Source organism: Echiichthys vipera (assembly GCF_963691815.1).
Source record: "Echiichthys vipera genome assembly, chromosome: 11".
In the NCBI taxonomy this organism is placed as follows: Eukaryota; Metazoa; Chordata; class Actinopteri; order Perciformes; family Trachinidae; genus Echiichthys; species Echiichthys vipera.
The window spans coordinates 5,795,183-5,809,133 of record NC_139836.1 but is presented as its reverse complement, the minus strand read 5'-3'; the positions used below and the strand labels follow the sequence as shown (position 1 = coordinate 5,809,133).

The window sequence follows — 13,951 nt, the reverse complement described above, 5'->3', positions numbered from 1 at the left end:
TCCGCACTGTTTTGATTATTGTCTATGTTTTTATTCTCTTTGTCTTCCTGTAATGCATTTGAATTCATGACATGTTGTGCTGTGAAGCACTTTGAGTCTGCCTTGTGTATGAAAAGTGCTATACAAATAAAGCTGCCTTGCCTTGCCTTGCCTTGCCTTTTGTGTGTCTTTGAGGTCATTTTGTGTGTCTTTGAGGTCATTTTGTGTCTGAGGTCTCTTTGAGGTCATTTTGTGTCTGAGGTTGATTTGTGTCTCTTTGAGGTAATTTTATGTCTCTTTGAGGTCATTTTGTGTCTGAGGTTGATTTGTGTCTCTTTGAGGTAATTTTATGTCTCTTTGAGGTCATTTTGTGTCTGAGGTTGATTTGTGTCTCTTTGAGGTCAATTTATGTCTCTTTGAGGTCATTTTGTGTGTCTTTGAGGTCATTTTGTGTGTCTTTGAGGTCCTTTTGTGTCTCTTTGAGGTCCTTTTGTGTGTCTTTGAGGTCATTCTGTGTGTCTTTGAGGTCATTCTGTGTGTCTTTGAGGTCTCTTTGAGGTCATTTTGTGTCTCTTTGAGGTAGTTTTGTGCCTGAGGTTGTTTCATGTCTCTTTGAGGTCATTTTGGGTCTGAGGTTGTTTTATGTATCTTTAAGGTTTTGTTTCTTTGGGGTCATTTTGTGTCTGAGGTTGTTTTATGTATCTTTGGGGGTTTGTTTCTTTGAGGTCATATCACATGACTTTGGGGTCATTAGGTGTCTATTGGAGGTAATTTGTGTCTTTTTGATGTCGTTTTGCGTCTCTTTGACGTTATTTGTGTCTCTTTAGTAACTCATGTCTGGCCCTATCCCCTTTTACTTTCTGCTCTGTTCATCCTATACTGTATACAGCTGTTCAGAGAGGCTGCAGGCTGCACTTAGACCAACAAAATACCAGATAACTCAGATTATACATTTTCAGAAACAGATTTAATGCAGCAGCTTTTGTAAATCATATTGATTTTTTTTCTTTCTCATAATCCAGAGATTATGCAACACTTTTGTTCACTCACTGTTTTACATCCATTTCACAGAATCTTTAACAAGCTTAGTGCAGTATGAGAGGGTGATGTCAGTGCAGTGCGGATGTCACGCTGGTCCAACCACCATCCATATGAGTTTGTTTAATCCTAAATCATGATGGCTGCTCCTATATGACTTACTGTGCTTAACATGGGGAAGGAGCATTTTGAAATATTTCATTTTAAACACTTAGCAGAGGCTTTTATCCAGAGTGGTAGGGGCAGCATTAACATGAGTCCTGTATGATATGCATGAACACATGCCATGTAACCAAAACAAGAAGGTCAAATAAGGAAGGTTGTATCATATGTTTAGGTAGAATCAGGGTGCCAACACTTACTTTAACTTTAAGGGTGTTGCTCTGGTCTGAATCAAATGATGAGTTTGTAAACTTGGAGCGTTCTACCCTGGGCTCAGTTTCTTTTCACAGCAGAGTAATGTTTTTCTCACAGAAATATACTAAGGCCAAGCTGGCTGTCTCTCGAATATCCATGGACAAACCACCTAATTTCATTGATATATTCTTTCAAGACATTGCTTCACAAGCAACATTACAATGTCTCCTCTGCATATGTCTGTCTCCAACTTTAGCGGTGGCTGGTTTTGCCACGGAGTGACTGTGTGCTTGACCGCAGTATATTTCTGTGAGAGAAACATTACTATGCTATTCTCTGCCTAGCTGCTAATACTACTACGCAAACTGCTACAGTTACAGTTTGCATGCTGTGCCCCATCGCAGATGGCAAAGCTGACCAGACTACATGAGATGGTTGGCCCAAAGTTGTGGAGTACACATGATAGTTGGGTCAGATCGAATGAACAAAATGAACTGCACCAAAGTGTAATTTGTTTCTCTTGGAGTTCCTTTTGCGTCTTTTGGTAAATTTAGATCAGATTAGATAGATTCAACTTCATTGTTATTATGCAGAGTACAAATACAGAGACAACGAAATTGTTAGCATCTAACCGGTAGTTCAAAAAACAGTACATGGACTGCAGTACTATCTAATAAAGTGCATGGTTAATATACACGGTATAAAAAAGGTAAATATATGTACAGTGGGGCATTGTAGTGTGGATACAGTGGATGACATATGTACAGTATGGGCAGAAGTGTTACTGCAGTAAGTTCTAAGTATGTTGTGGATAAATATATACAGTATAAACAGAATATATAAATATAGTCCTTGTGTGTCTCTTTAAATTCATTTTGTGTCCCTTTCAAGTCTGTTTGTGTCTCTTTGAAATCTGTTTGTGTCTCTTTGTAGTCCTTTGTGTATCTTTGAAGTCTGTTTGTGTCTCTTTGAAATCTGTTTGTGTCTCTTTGTAGTCCTTTTGTGTATTTTTGAAGTCTGTTTGTGTCTCTTTTAAGTCTGTTTGTGTCTCTTTGTAGTCCTTTGTGTATCTTTGAAGTCTGTTTGTGTCTCTTTGAAATCTGTTTGTGTCTCTTTGTAGTCCTTTTGTGTATTTTTGAAGTCTGTTCGTGTCTCTTTGAAGTCATTTTGTATCTCTTTGAAGTCAGTTTGTGTCTCTTTGAAATCTGTTTGTGTCTCTTTGTAGTCCTTTTGTGTATCTTTGAAGTCTGTTTGTGTCTCTTTGAAATCTGTTTGTGTCTCTTTGTAGTCCTTTTGTGTATCTTTGAAGTCTGTTTGTGTCTCTTTGAAGTCATTTTGTATCTCTTTGAAGTCAGTTTGTGTCTCTTTTAAGTCTGTTTGTGTCTCTTTGAAGTCATTTTGTATCTCTTTGAAGTCAGTTTGTGTCTCTTTGAAGTCAGTTTGTGTCTCTTTAAAGTCTTTTTGTGTCTCTGTGATCATCTTGTGTCTCTTTGAAGTCAGTTTGTGTCTCTTTCTACAAATAATGGCTTTTGTATAAAGCAGTGTGTGTGTGCGTGTGTGCATGTGCGTGTGTGTGTGTGTGTGTGTGTGTGTGTCTGTCTCTCTGTCTGTCTGTCTCTCTGTCTGTCTGTTTCTGTGTGTGTCTGTGTGTTTGTGTTGCATACTCTTGTCACAGCTATTTTATGAGATGAGACTTATTAATTGGTTTGGCTTTAATTTTCCCTGAGGTAAATTGAATGGAAGTTATTTTCTATTATTCAGTATAAACACTGATAACCACTTTAATTCCTATTTGCATATAGTTATTGCTATAATATTTTAGGGATGTGTATATTTTGATAGTAATATTTGAGGTCTATGTTTCTGACAGACCAACATCAACCCAGATGTGTCACTTGCTTTGTAATGTATGGATGTATTTTCTTGAGCTTGATAGGCTCACATGGGTAGGCCTATACTTCTCGGGCGTGAGTGCCATACACCACAACTAACTCGATCACTATGCAAAGACACCTGCTGCACCACCACCAGGGGCCGAGTGGCCATTGGGACGACTCGGCTCTATACTGTATATAACACTTGTTGTCTGTCTACATCTCACTGATGTTTGCCAGAGTTTCAGACTCACTCTCATTAATCCAGCCTACTGATTTTTGTTTTGCCTCCTATCTTGATCTAATTATTTTTATTCAGACGTTACATAACTTTCATGTCCACAAGTATAAAATTGCCAACGATTTAAAAAAAAATTTTGTTCATAAATTAATGTAGAATCGTCGGAGCAAAGCCTCATGGGAAATAGGAACTGCGTATCGCTCCAATGATCGCTCCGCGTTTATCCAATGAACGAATGGGGATGAATGAGCGTCTGTAAGACAGAGAAAGCTGCAAGGTTGGAGTAGTGGATTTTCTTACAGTGGAAAAGGAATCGGATTTGCGTGTTTGATTTGCTCAGTTCCACCTGATGGAGGGCAAGAAGAGAAAAGAGGGGCTGAAAAGGCCAGAATGAAGAAGAAGCAGATGCTGGAGAGGAGTGCATCTAAATGGTCAAAAATCACAGATTTATTCAGCAACAACCAGAACAGGTGAGTTGACCGAAAACCGTTAGCTAAAGCTTTGACATTGTTGAGAATTAGCTAAACATTTGAACTGAGTTCTTCATAGTTCCTCCTCAGTGTCTGCACCGCGTTTTACACACACACACACACACACACACACACACACACACACACACACACACACACACACACACACACACACACACACACACACACACACACACACACACACACACACACACACACACACAGCTGTCATTTAAGTCAGAATAACAACAGTCAGATCAGTGGGCTCTGCAACACATGCAAGCTTTAAACCTACACTTAATTGCCAATTGTGTGATTTTGCCTTCTGCAGACTAGTGGTCAAATGTACGTTAAGTCCTGGTGGAGGGGATGGTTGGGCCTGTTGTTGGTCCGTTGTGGGCCGTTGCTGTCAGAATTGTCTGAGCTGACCACACACCTGTAAAGAAAATACTGAAAGTTAAAAATCTCGTCTCTTCTTGTCTCGTTCTCTTGAACCCAGTATCGTGTGCGTACCCCTAGTGCAGTATGTTCCAATTTGTGTTTTTTTTGGGGGGAGGGGTGCTCTTTGTTAGTTTCTGTGCAGTATGATTACTATGACTGTTGATTTGTTGGTAGATATTTTTTAATAATGCTTGAAAAGTAGATTCTGCCGAAATTTTGCCTTAAGTAGTTCAGATGTAAAATGGCAATACAATAGCCCCTTTGCCCCTTTGACTTCAGAGCAGTTACAGACGCTCAGCTGAAAACAATTAACCCCTTTAACTTCTCCTTCCTCACCTGCTCAGGTTTCTCCATCTGTACAGCTAAGTTTATTTCCTGTTACCATTGTAGGTACTTTAGGTTTAATTGCATCAATAGTGTGACTATCAAATGAAATATTTGATAAAGAAATTAATAAAGAAAAATTACTCAAAATTAATAACTTTAATTTATTAAAAATGTCACACGGAGAACCAATCAAATATATTGCCTTGACTCACGTTCAGATTATGAGATTGAGTATTCTCAATAAACTTATCGATAATCAAGGAAATATTAGTTATCACCAATAATTATCAAAGATAATAATAAAAATGACTCTAGTTAAACCAGAGTTCCTCAGGGAACCACCGTCATAGACGGAGTGACAACTAATATTAAAGTCTCGTTAAAAAAATTGAACTACTAATTAAGGGTTGAAAACAGATAAATGTAATAGTTTAATTAGTTGAAGGATTTAAAAGTTATTTTCTTAGTAGAGGCTGGCTCATTGTGTGTGTGTGTGTGTGTGTGTGTGTGTGTGTGTGTGTGTGTGTGTGTGTGTGTGTGTGTGTGTGTGTGTGTGTGTGTGTGTGTGTGTGTGTGTGAGAGACAAAGAGGAGAGGTGGGGGCTTGAACCGCTGCAGAAAGTTACAATTGTATCTAGCCGTTCATAAAGTCCTATAACATGTAGTAATGCCCAGTTGGTGATTAGTTACCAGTCCATGAGATGGGAGATGTTTTGCGTTGCTTGATGCCAGCGGCTGGTTGAAGAAAGGTTCTTGTCTTATTGTTGCTCTTAGGCAAAAGAGGAAACTCAGATCGCTCTTTCTTGTGCTCAGTTGAGGATAACCGGTTGGTTAACCTTTGCTGCCTGCGCCATAGGCCAGGTCCAGGGCCGAGGGGACAGCGGGCAGCTGGTCTCCTGGATCCGCAGGAGCGCTACGAGTTGAGTTGCGAAGGAAGAGAGGCCAAGAGAAAAGATCGGGAGGAAGAGGAAGTGCAGGTTGTGTGCTACACTTTATATAGGCCCTGGGGATGTCATCGCCAGAGGTCAAGTCAGCCAATGAACAGTTTGGGGGTCCCTTGGAGAATCACACCTGGGTGTGATTTGTGGGGGAGAAGGCATGGCAGCCCTTTGTTTGTGGCCATGCCCTCAGAGACAAAGGTAGCCAGGCTCTGGGCCTAGTCGTCCCTCTGGCCTGAGCAGGCTGAGGCCTTCTCATAATAAATCTGAAAGTTCACGTTAATCCAGAAATTAACAATCATCTTTGGGTGCCGGTTGCACCTACACCATGCATACCTTTGTGTATTTTCCAGTTTGTGTTCGTAAATTACTGCAGTATCACAAGATGTGCTGGATACTTTAAGTTACTAGAATAACTTATCTATAAATAGTTATTATAGCGTGTGTGTGTGTCTGTGTGTGTGTTTGTGTGTGTGTGTCTGTGTGTGTGTGTGTGTGAGTGTGAGTGTGTGTGGCAGCTTTGGGGAGACAGCAGCCTCTCTGAAGTGACGGTGCTGCCTCCTTGTTAACCACATTGGGAGTCCGCTGGTGTACAGGACATTTAGCTGTTTTTCAGCTGCATATTTTACAGCTTGTTCCACACAAACATAATGCCACTGGACACTGGACTCCTGCCCTAAAGACCACCAGCTTTCCTGGCCTCACTGAAGACTTTGACCTCTTATCCTTTTTGTGATGAATATATTTTTTGTTGTATCATGATTAGACATCTTTATCTGTTTTTTCAACATTGTGTTTACATTATTACTCAAACATTTGTATTGCCTCTTTATGTTCTCTGCCTTTATATTCAATTTGATTGTTTTGCTGCACATTTAGTTGCATTACTTCTTGTATGGTCTCCATTTTGGAATCCATGGTTTATGTTTGATTGTTATATTTGTATCTTGTTAATGGTCGAATAGTCTATTGGCTTTGATTATATCAGAAGTAGAATCTCTTCAGGACCCTGATGGTGCTTCCAGTCTGCTCTTGCCTGGTCCTCCTGCAGGCCTGAAGGGGCTCTGCACAGATCTAAGGGTTCACAGCTCAACTTGATTTTACTAGAATCGTTTAGATGTGTCTCTTGTCCTCATACACCCTGAGGAAGGCACAAGCCGACACTCGTTGGTGTTTTAAAGTTTACCCACTAAAATAAATGGTTTGTAACTTTTTTTTACCTTAGTGCCTGCACTTTTTTCTTTTTGATCTGTTACCCTTTGCAAGAGCACCGGTGGTTTGAGGGACAACAGTAGCACTCCTGTGATCCGGTTATTTAGGGATTTATACTGGATTGAAAAAAAAGTAGTGATCGACCTACCCATGACCAATACACGATCTTTCTGATTCATCCTAAGCTCCAACCTTTCCTTTCAGGTTAAACTCTGTTTTAAATGGCAGCTCTACATCATGTGAGATTCTTCAGCCACCCCCCCCCCCCCCCCCCCCCCATGAATATGAATGTCCATGCTGCTGTCAGTTCCTATGAGCAGACAGGCCTGTGATATGTTTGGGCCACACAGGGCAGGCTGAAGCTGAAGCCGCCTGACTCATAAGCTCTCGGCTGTTGAGAGAATGTCACTGCACATTGGGTTGCCTTCACGTTACACAAGCACACAAACAAACACATGCAGTGAACAAACATACAATGGGAAAATACACACACATGCTCAAAGCACACACACACACACTGGGCTATTTTTAGGCCAACCACTTGTATGCAAACTCATATGCTCATATACTCATATGCGACAGGAAATGCACATGATGGCTGTGAGTGACTGTCTGGCATCTTTTGGCATGTTGTGATTGGCTGCTGCTGTCAGACAGTGATTGATTCATGTTGTCACCTCTGTTGAAATGAGGATGGAGGGATAGATGGACATCAAAGTGATATCTCACTCAGGACTACAATGTGGAACACTGGATTCAAACTCTCCCTCGTTTGGTCCAGGTTTTTATTTTTGCCCAGCACAGTCAGTGCCATATAACTTGAGTCACTCCAATTAATTGCACCTGTATGCCTATGCTGTATGCCTTAGGAGGAAAGGAGGATAAAAGGAGACTTTTTTTGCTTTCCCATCTTTTCCGCATATATATATATATATATATATATATATATATATATATATAATGTTACACTGTTGGATGTTCATATTAAACATGGCCAAAGCTTCAAATACTGGGGTAAATGTATGTAAAAGTATTTTCAGACCGTCCTGAACGCTCCATTTTCAACAGTTTTTTTACTCTTGGCTCGAGGTGACATCAGTCCGTGCAGGATTTCTTTATATTCATCTGCTCCAGACACACTGTTACACTGTTTAAATTACACTTTGTACATACACTGCTAAACACCTGTGATCTTCGTTGTTGATGTTTCCTCTCCCAAATTTCAGATAGCATTTCTGCTCAAACATGTACGGTTAAAGCCTTTATTGGGGATTTTTTTTTTTATGGTGGCAATCAGTGCCTCTATACCCAGTTACAAGCCACTGCTAACTAGGGGTCATCCCTATGTTCCCCGGTCGCATAAGCCTATGCCTCCGCTGATTTAATTCAGCATTTTCTTAGGGTTAGGGGGTAGGGTTAGGTTCTACATAGGCCTATTTGCGGGGGGAATTCGGCACTGATTGTGGAAAAAATAACAGACCAGGGAACATCAGACCCTTTCTGTGAAAAGCAGGGAACAGCGGACCCTTTTTTAAAAGGGTCCCCCCCCCTTGCATGTCAGACAAAGTTGTAATCTTGGTTGCTGTCGTTAATTTCTCCCCAGTTTCAGATCACAATACTTGTTGTGTTAATTTTGGTTGAGATAACTGCCCTGAGTTGATATTTATTTCTGAGATGTTTGAGCAGTTGAGAAAGTTTTGTGAATCCAACTTGACACACTTGTATGAGCGAATCTCAGAGAAAACTAAAAGAAAGTTATTATAAGAGATGATATGTATTAGATGAAAGTATTTGAAGCTTAGACCCATCAGAGAAAGAGATATGTAATTGTGGGGCTGATGTTTGTGTTGGAGCAGATGATTCTGCAAAGACTGGCTGTGATGGGGAGGTTGTTGTTCACTAAAATGACGGCTGACAGCAACAGAGAGGTGAACGAAAGGCAGAGAGAGAATCATATTTAAACAGAGGCAGCAGGATGATAGGCTAACAATGTAGGTGGGTCCCTTTCCTGTTGGATAGATGTGATCAGCTGATGAGAACAGCTGATGACATGATTGACAACCCCAGACACTGACAGCATAGAATAATGAGTGAGCATTCATGAGAGGAACGAAAAGACAAACCTGAGCATGCAAAAGCAAAGTCTTCCTGACAGAACTTCTGCTAAAGCTTCACATTGTTTATCTACCTGTCCATTACTTTGACAAATTATGCCACTAATTGTTTTGCATTGACACACAATATGAATGTTATATGTTTAAAACTGTGCAAAGTCCAGTTAGTTTTAAAGTACAACAACAAATAAAACAAATTATGTTGACCAATGACCAAATCCCTGAGCAACAGCACAGCTAAGTAAAGTAAAGTTGTTTTTAAATGGAAAACAGACAGAAGTTGTGTTTATTGTGCTTTATTACCTTCTCATGTGTCTCTTTCTTTTCCTGTGGCATATTTATTCAGAACTGGCATTAAGAGAGTCTGAAAATCGCAGCAGTTTCTGAAAGAGCTGAAGCAGATTGTGAAAAATATTCCCATTGTATATTTTTGTTTATGATTTTATGTATTTGTTGATTGTTCCCTTTGTGTGGTTGGTGAGACATTCCACATAAATCCCTCAGGATATCTTCCTTTCTCACCTGCACTTTATATTTCCTTTGTCGTATTTTTTCTTCGTTCAGGGTCTCAACATATGTGTGTGTGTGTGTGTGTGTGTTTGTGTGTGTGTGTGTGTGTGTGTGTGTGTGTGTGTGTTTTCTCTGCAGGCATACATGAGTTCCCCAGGGATTACTTCACCAACCAGGAGCGTGTTGATGGAGCAGTGGGCCTACACGTCCTCTGTGTGAGTGTTACCTCCAGTGCTGTACATACACACTAACACTTGAAAAGGCTTGCTTTCTTCATTTGAGTTGAAATCAGTTCTAATATTGGACAATGGAAATCACAAAGCTCAGATTGGAAAAATAGAGTTCTTAAATAAAACAATTTAAAATAAGTCATTGAAGTGAGGAAATTATAATTACTGCTGTTATTGAACAGGGCTTCAGCAGTTCTGAGATGTGTCTTTAAGGCCTTTAACGCAGCAGAAGATCACTCAGTGCGTTTACATACAAATCTGTAACGCAAAAATGGCCTTACCCCGGTTAAGGGTAATATCTGATTAATGAGATTACCCTCGTATACATGAGCAGGGGTTGAATGAGAAAATGATGGAGTAACTCTTCCTCTAGTACCGTAGGTGACTCTTCACCAACATACAACTGGACTGAATACACCTTTTTTGTGGTTCACCTTTGTCAAAATCACAAATGGACGACTTTTGGACAGAATTACGACAGAAACAGGTCTTCTTGGTAGTGTTGTTACTTTCCATGGCGAAGTCCTCCCTCGGTTTAAAGGTAACGATCTATTATTGTTGTTGTTTTTTCACGTTGTTTTCGGCCCTGTGGCTTCCTGGTTTATTCTTTTTCCGGGTCAAAAGCCACTGCTGTGGAGTGGGGAGCATGAGCAGACAGGAAACCCCATAATAATCCGGTAACGCTGTTTACATGAACGAATAATCAGGGAACTGAAGGAGTACTCTAGGTCTGTTAACGGGGGTATGAGAACCCTGATTTTACCCGGGGTAAGGTGTTTACATGGTGTTTGAGAAACCAGAGTATGCCCTTAACCCAAATAAAATCGTGTGTCAGTGTTTGGGTCGCCCTGTAATCTAAAAATATAAAAGCACAAACACTATAAAACCCAATACTGCATGAGAAAATAGGCTTGTTCATGCCCAAAATTGTCTTGATGATCATAAAGTGGTCATGGCTGTAAAGGGGAGACTCGTGGGTACCCATAGAATCCATTTTCATTCAGATATCTTGAGGTCTGAAGTCAAGCGAGCCCTTTGAAAACATGCCGGTATTATTATTAAGCCCACTTTCAAACAAGATAAATGGTCTTACAGTATATTGACGAGTCTCGCAATCTGGTTTCTGATTAGGATTATTCTGCATTTCACTTTGCGTTGCTGTCCATTGACAGGGGGTTCTGATTTAATGTTGCAGTGGCATATTGTGAAGACACTTCGGATAACAATGTTGTTTTGTTAGATTATTTGACAAAACAAATAATTTAAAGTGAAATTTCGGCATAGAATCATCCCAGGGTCATTTTCGACACTTGCACACATCAATTAAGCCATCAAGACAGTTTTTTTCCCTGTATAAACTATTAACGGAGATATCCCGGAGAGTCGCTAACAGTCGCTAACAGCCGGACGTGGCTAACACTGATTAGCTCGGGGCAGTACGGTGAAGGCATTCAAACACCTTTTTTAACCACTTATACTGCTCAAAATAACACCAAACCTCTGCAGTAGCATGAGAAGAGTCCTTACACATAAAACAAAGGTATTTTGAGCAGTATAAGTTGGTTAAAAAAGGTGTTTGAATGCCTTCACCGTACTGCCCCGAGCTAATCAGTGTTAGCCACGTCCGGCTGTTAGCGACTGTAAGCGACTGTAAGCGACTGTTAGCGACTCTTCTTTTGGAAAAGAAATGTAGATCATGTTTTTTTTTTAAGGTCCCATTACCTGCTACATTTTTTTTTTGAGCTTATTTATATTATTATTTGAAAGGTGCCTTCAGTTCTGCTTGTAAATCTGTTATTCATTTTGAACTACCTCATTCTACCAATATATACAGTGCATGTATAAACCATACTTTGTTTTGTAGTTTTGGTTTAATAAAAGAAAGAAAAGTTCCAAAAATGTTTCTGTATGCTGTGAATTATAGTTGTAAGAAAAAAAAATCAGAATCGCCAAAAATCAGTATTGGCAGGTTAGACTCTGTACAAAATTGGCAATCTGTGTGTGTGTGTGTTTGTGTGTGTGTGTGTGTGTGTGTGTGTGCGTTTCTGTGTAAATGGGAGGGAGGAGGTATGCAGCAAAGGACCACAGGTCAGAATCCTCACGCCCGTGCAAAGTTGTGCGTGCACAGATCATTTTCTGTGCTGTGTTCTTCTTCACCACTGGATAAAAGTGTCTACTCTACTTCACCGTGTTGTTGTGGCGTCTGTTCTACCACACGTCACATCCTTCTGAGAGCTACATCCAATCAGCAATCTGTTCTCTGACAGGGCCATTTTCTACTCGGTCAAACTGCCTCCTGAGTGACTCACATGCTGTTTTTGGGGAGATTGACCTGCATCACTTAGGGTAGTCGACGATAGTGGAAACGCACTTATAGACAAACACAGAAATAGATGAGGAAATAAGATCCAGGTTAAAAGTGCAGAAATTACCCTTTAATGTTTTCAGTTTAATCTAGTCCAGTTGTAACAAACAGCCTAAAAAAACCATAATCCTCCGCTACATGAAATGAATTTTACTTTCCTAAATCTGCATTATTATTCAATGTGTGTTTTAAACATGGAGGTGAACAGGTTAACACGGTGGGGTAGTTGTGATGAAGAAGAAAAGATATACAATTTTGTTTAAAACTGGGAAAATGAAAAACAAAGGCCTGTGTCTAACACTAACTAATACTAACATTCACACGCACATACACTCACACACACAAACACACACACACAGAGGAGCCACCCACTGAGGGGCTGCCAATGTTTTGTAATGCGGAAGTGTTTGGCAGATGCTGAGCAGAGGCTTATGTGTGATGTGAGGACACACTGACTGACTGTCTAAAGATTCACACACCACAACTGCTACATGTCAAACTGAGGTTACATCTTTCTTTCTAATTATATTCACCTTTGCTGACGCCTGCTCTGCTCACATAAGAATTCTATATTCAAAAAACATTTTCTGAAACAGCTGCGGCTCCACGGATGCAACAAACTTCTGTTTACGCGCTAAGCTCGGCGGATGTGTTCCACGCATGCGCAGTAGGTTGCTACCACTAGATTGATACCACTGCGCAAATAAGTCACCTTTTGTTTTTTTTTGTTTTTTATGGAAGGGTTTTATTTACTTTTTTTATCAGAGCAGCTAAAGAGTGACAGGAAGAGGGGGTAGATAGAGGGGATGACACGCAGCAAAGGGCCACTGGTTTTGAGCCCCGGCTGCAGCCAAGCACTGAACCTTTTTTGGGGCGCATACTCTACACAGGGAACCCTGATAAGTCCCTTTTTTGCGGCTGCACACGGAGGGGCCGTCCAGATCCTCATGGACATGGGCAGAGGACGACATCTACACAGACTGAACCGGACTCAGGACTCAAATCTAACTTTTAAAGGAAACCTTTTACAAGCCGTTTCTCAATGTGCGTACTTGTCCGTACTTGTGTTGTGGTGCACTTGTGAAGCGTCATCAGTCGCAGCCCAAATAATGTTCCAATTCAATAGTCCCCATCTCGCCAAGTATGGTCTAAATGCCCGGATGTGACTTGCTCCGCCCATTTTATGGAGGATGCATCGGAGATGACTTGTGTGGACTTCAGAAAGCCAGGTATCCCAGAATGCATTTCCCCCTAACATCAGCAAAGATGGCGCAGGAGACAACACACAACTTCGAGCCCCCCCCCCCCCAAAAAAAAAGCCCAGTCTGCTCTGATTGGTCAGTAACTCCCTGGTCTCCTCCCCGCTGTTCCATATTACTGCACCTAGCATGTAGCTACATGTAGTAAACAGTTGACTGTGGGGGAATATAGCAGCTATTTCGTCAGATATTCCAAGTTACACTTTATAAACCAAACAACACAACCGGACATGTTGTAGCAGGCGTGTTCTCTCAATTTAAGGACTAATAGACAATGCAAGCAATAAATATTACAGCTTGCTCTGCCGGTAGCATGTAGCTACATGTAGTAAACAGCAGCACTTTCCTTTTGGAGCTGTGCTTAGCTGTAGTTGTTGGGAATCCTCACGCCCGTGCACAGATCATTTTCTGTGCTGTGTTCTTCTACACCACTGGATAAAGGTGTCTACGCTACTTCACCGTGTTGTTGTGGCGTCTGTTCTACCACACATCACATCCTGCAGAGAGCTACATTCAATCAGCAATCGGGTAAATCTGAGGGGACAAAAGAGGGGACACATGCAAATTAGGGGCATTTTTGGGGAGAAAGACCTGCAT

The 13,951-nt window shown here is 40.8% G+C and overlaps 1 protein-coding gene across 1 annotated transcript in view; it reads left to right on the top strand.

The window, feature by feature from the left end:
• slc24a3 (solute carrier family 24 member 3) overlaps window positions 1–13,951 on the top strand; it is a gene marked incomplete at its 5' end in the record, with an annotated part of 115,630 nt that overhangs the window by 83,849 nt on the left and 17,830 nt on the right. Inside the window, one exon of the mRNA XM_083923354.1 lies at window positions 9,639–9,715. Within this exon, the coding sequence (XP_083779480.1) occupies window positions 9,639–9,715 (77 nt within the window). The remainder of the gene's footprint in view (window positions 1–9,638; window positions 9,716–13,951) is intronic.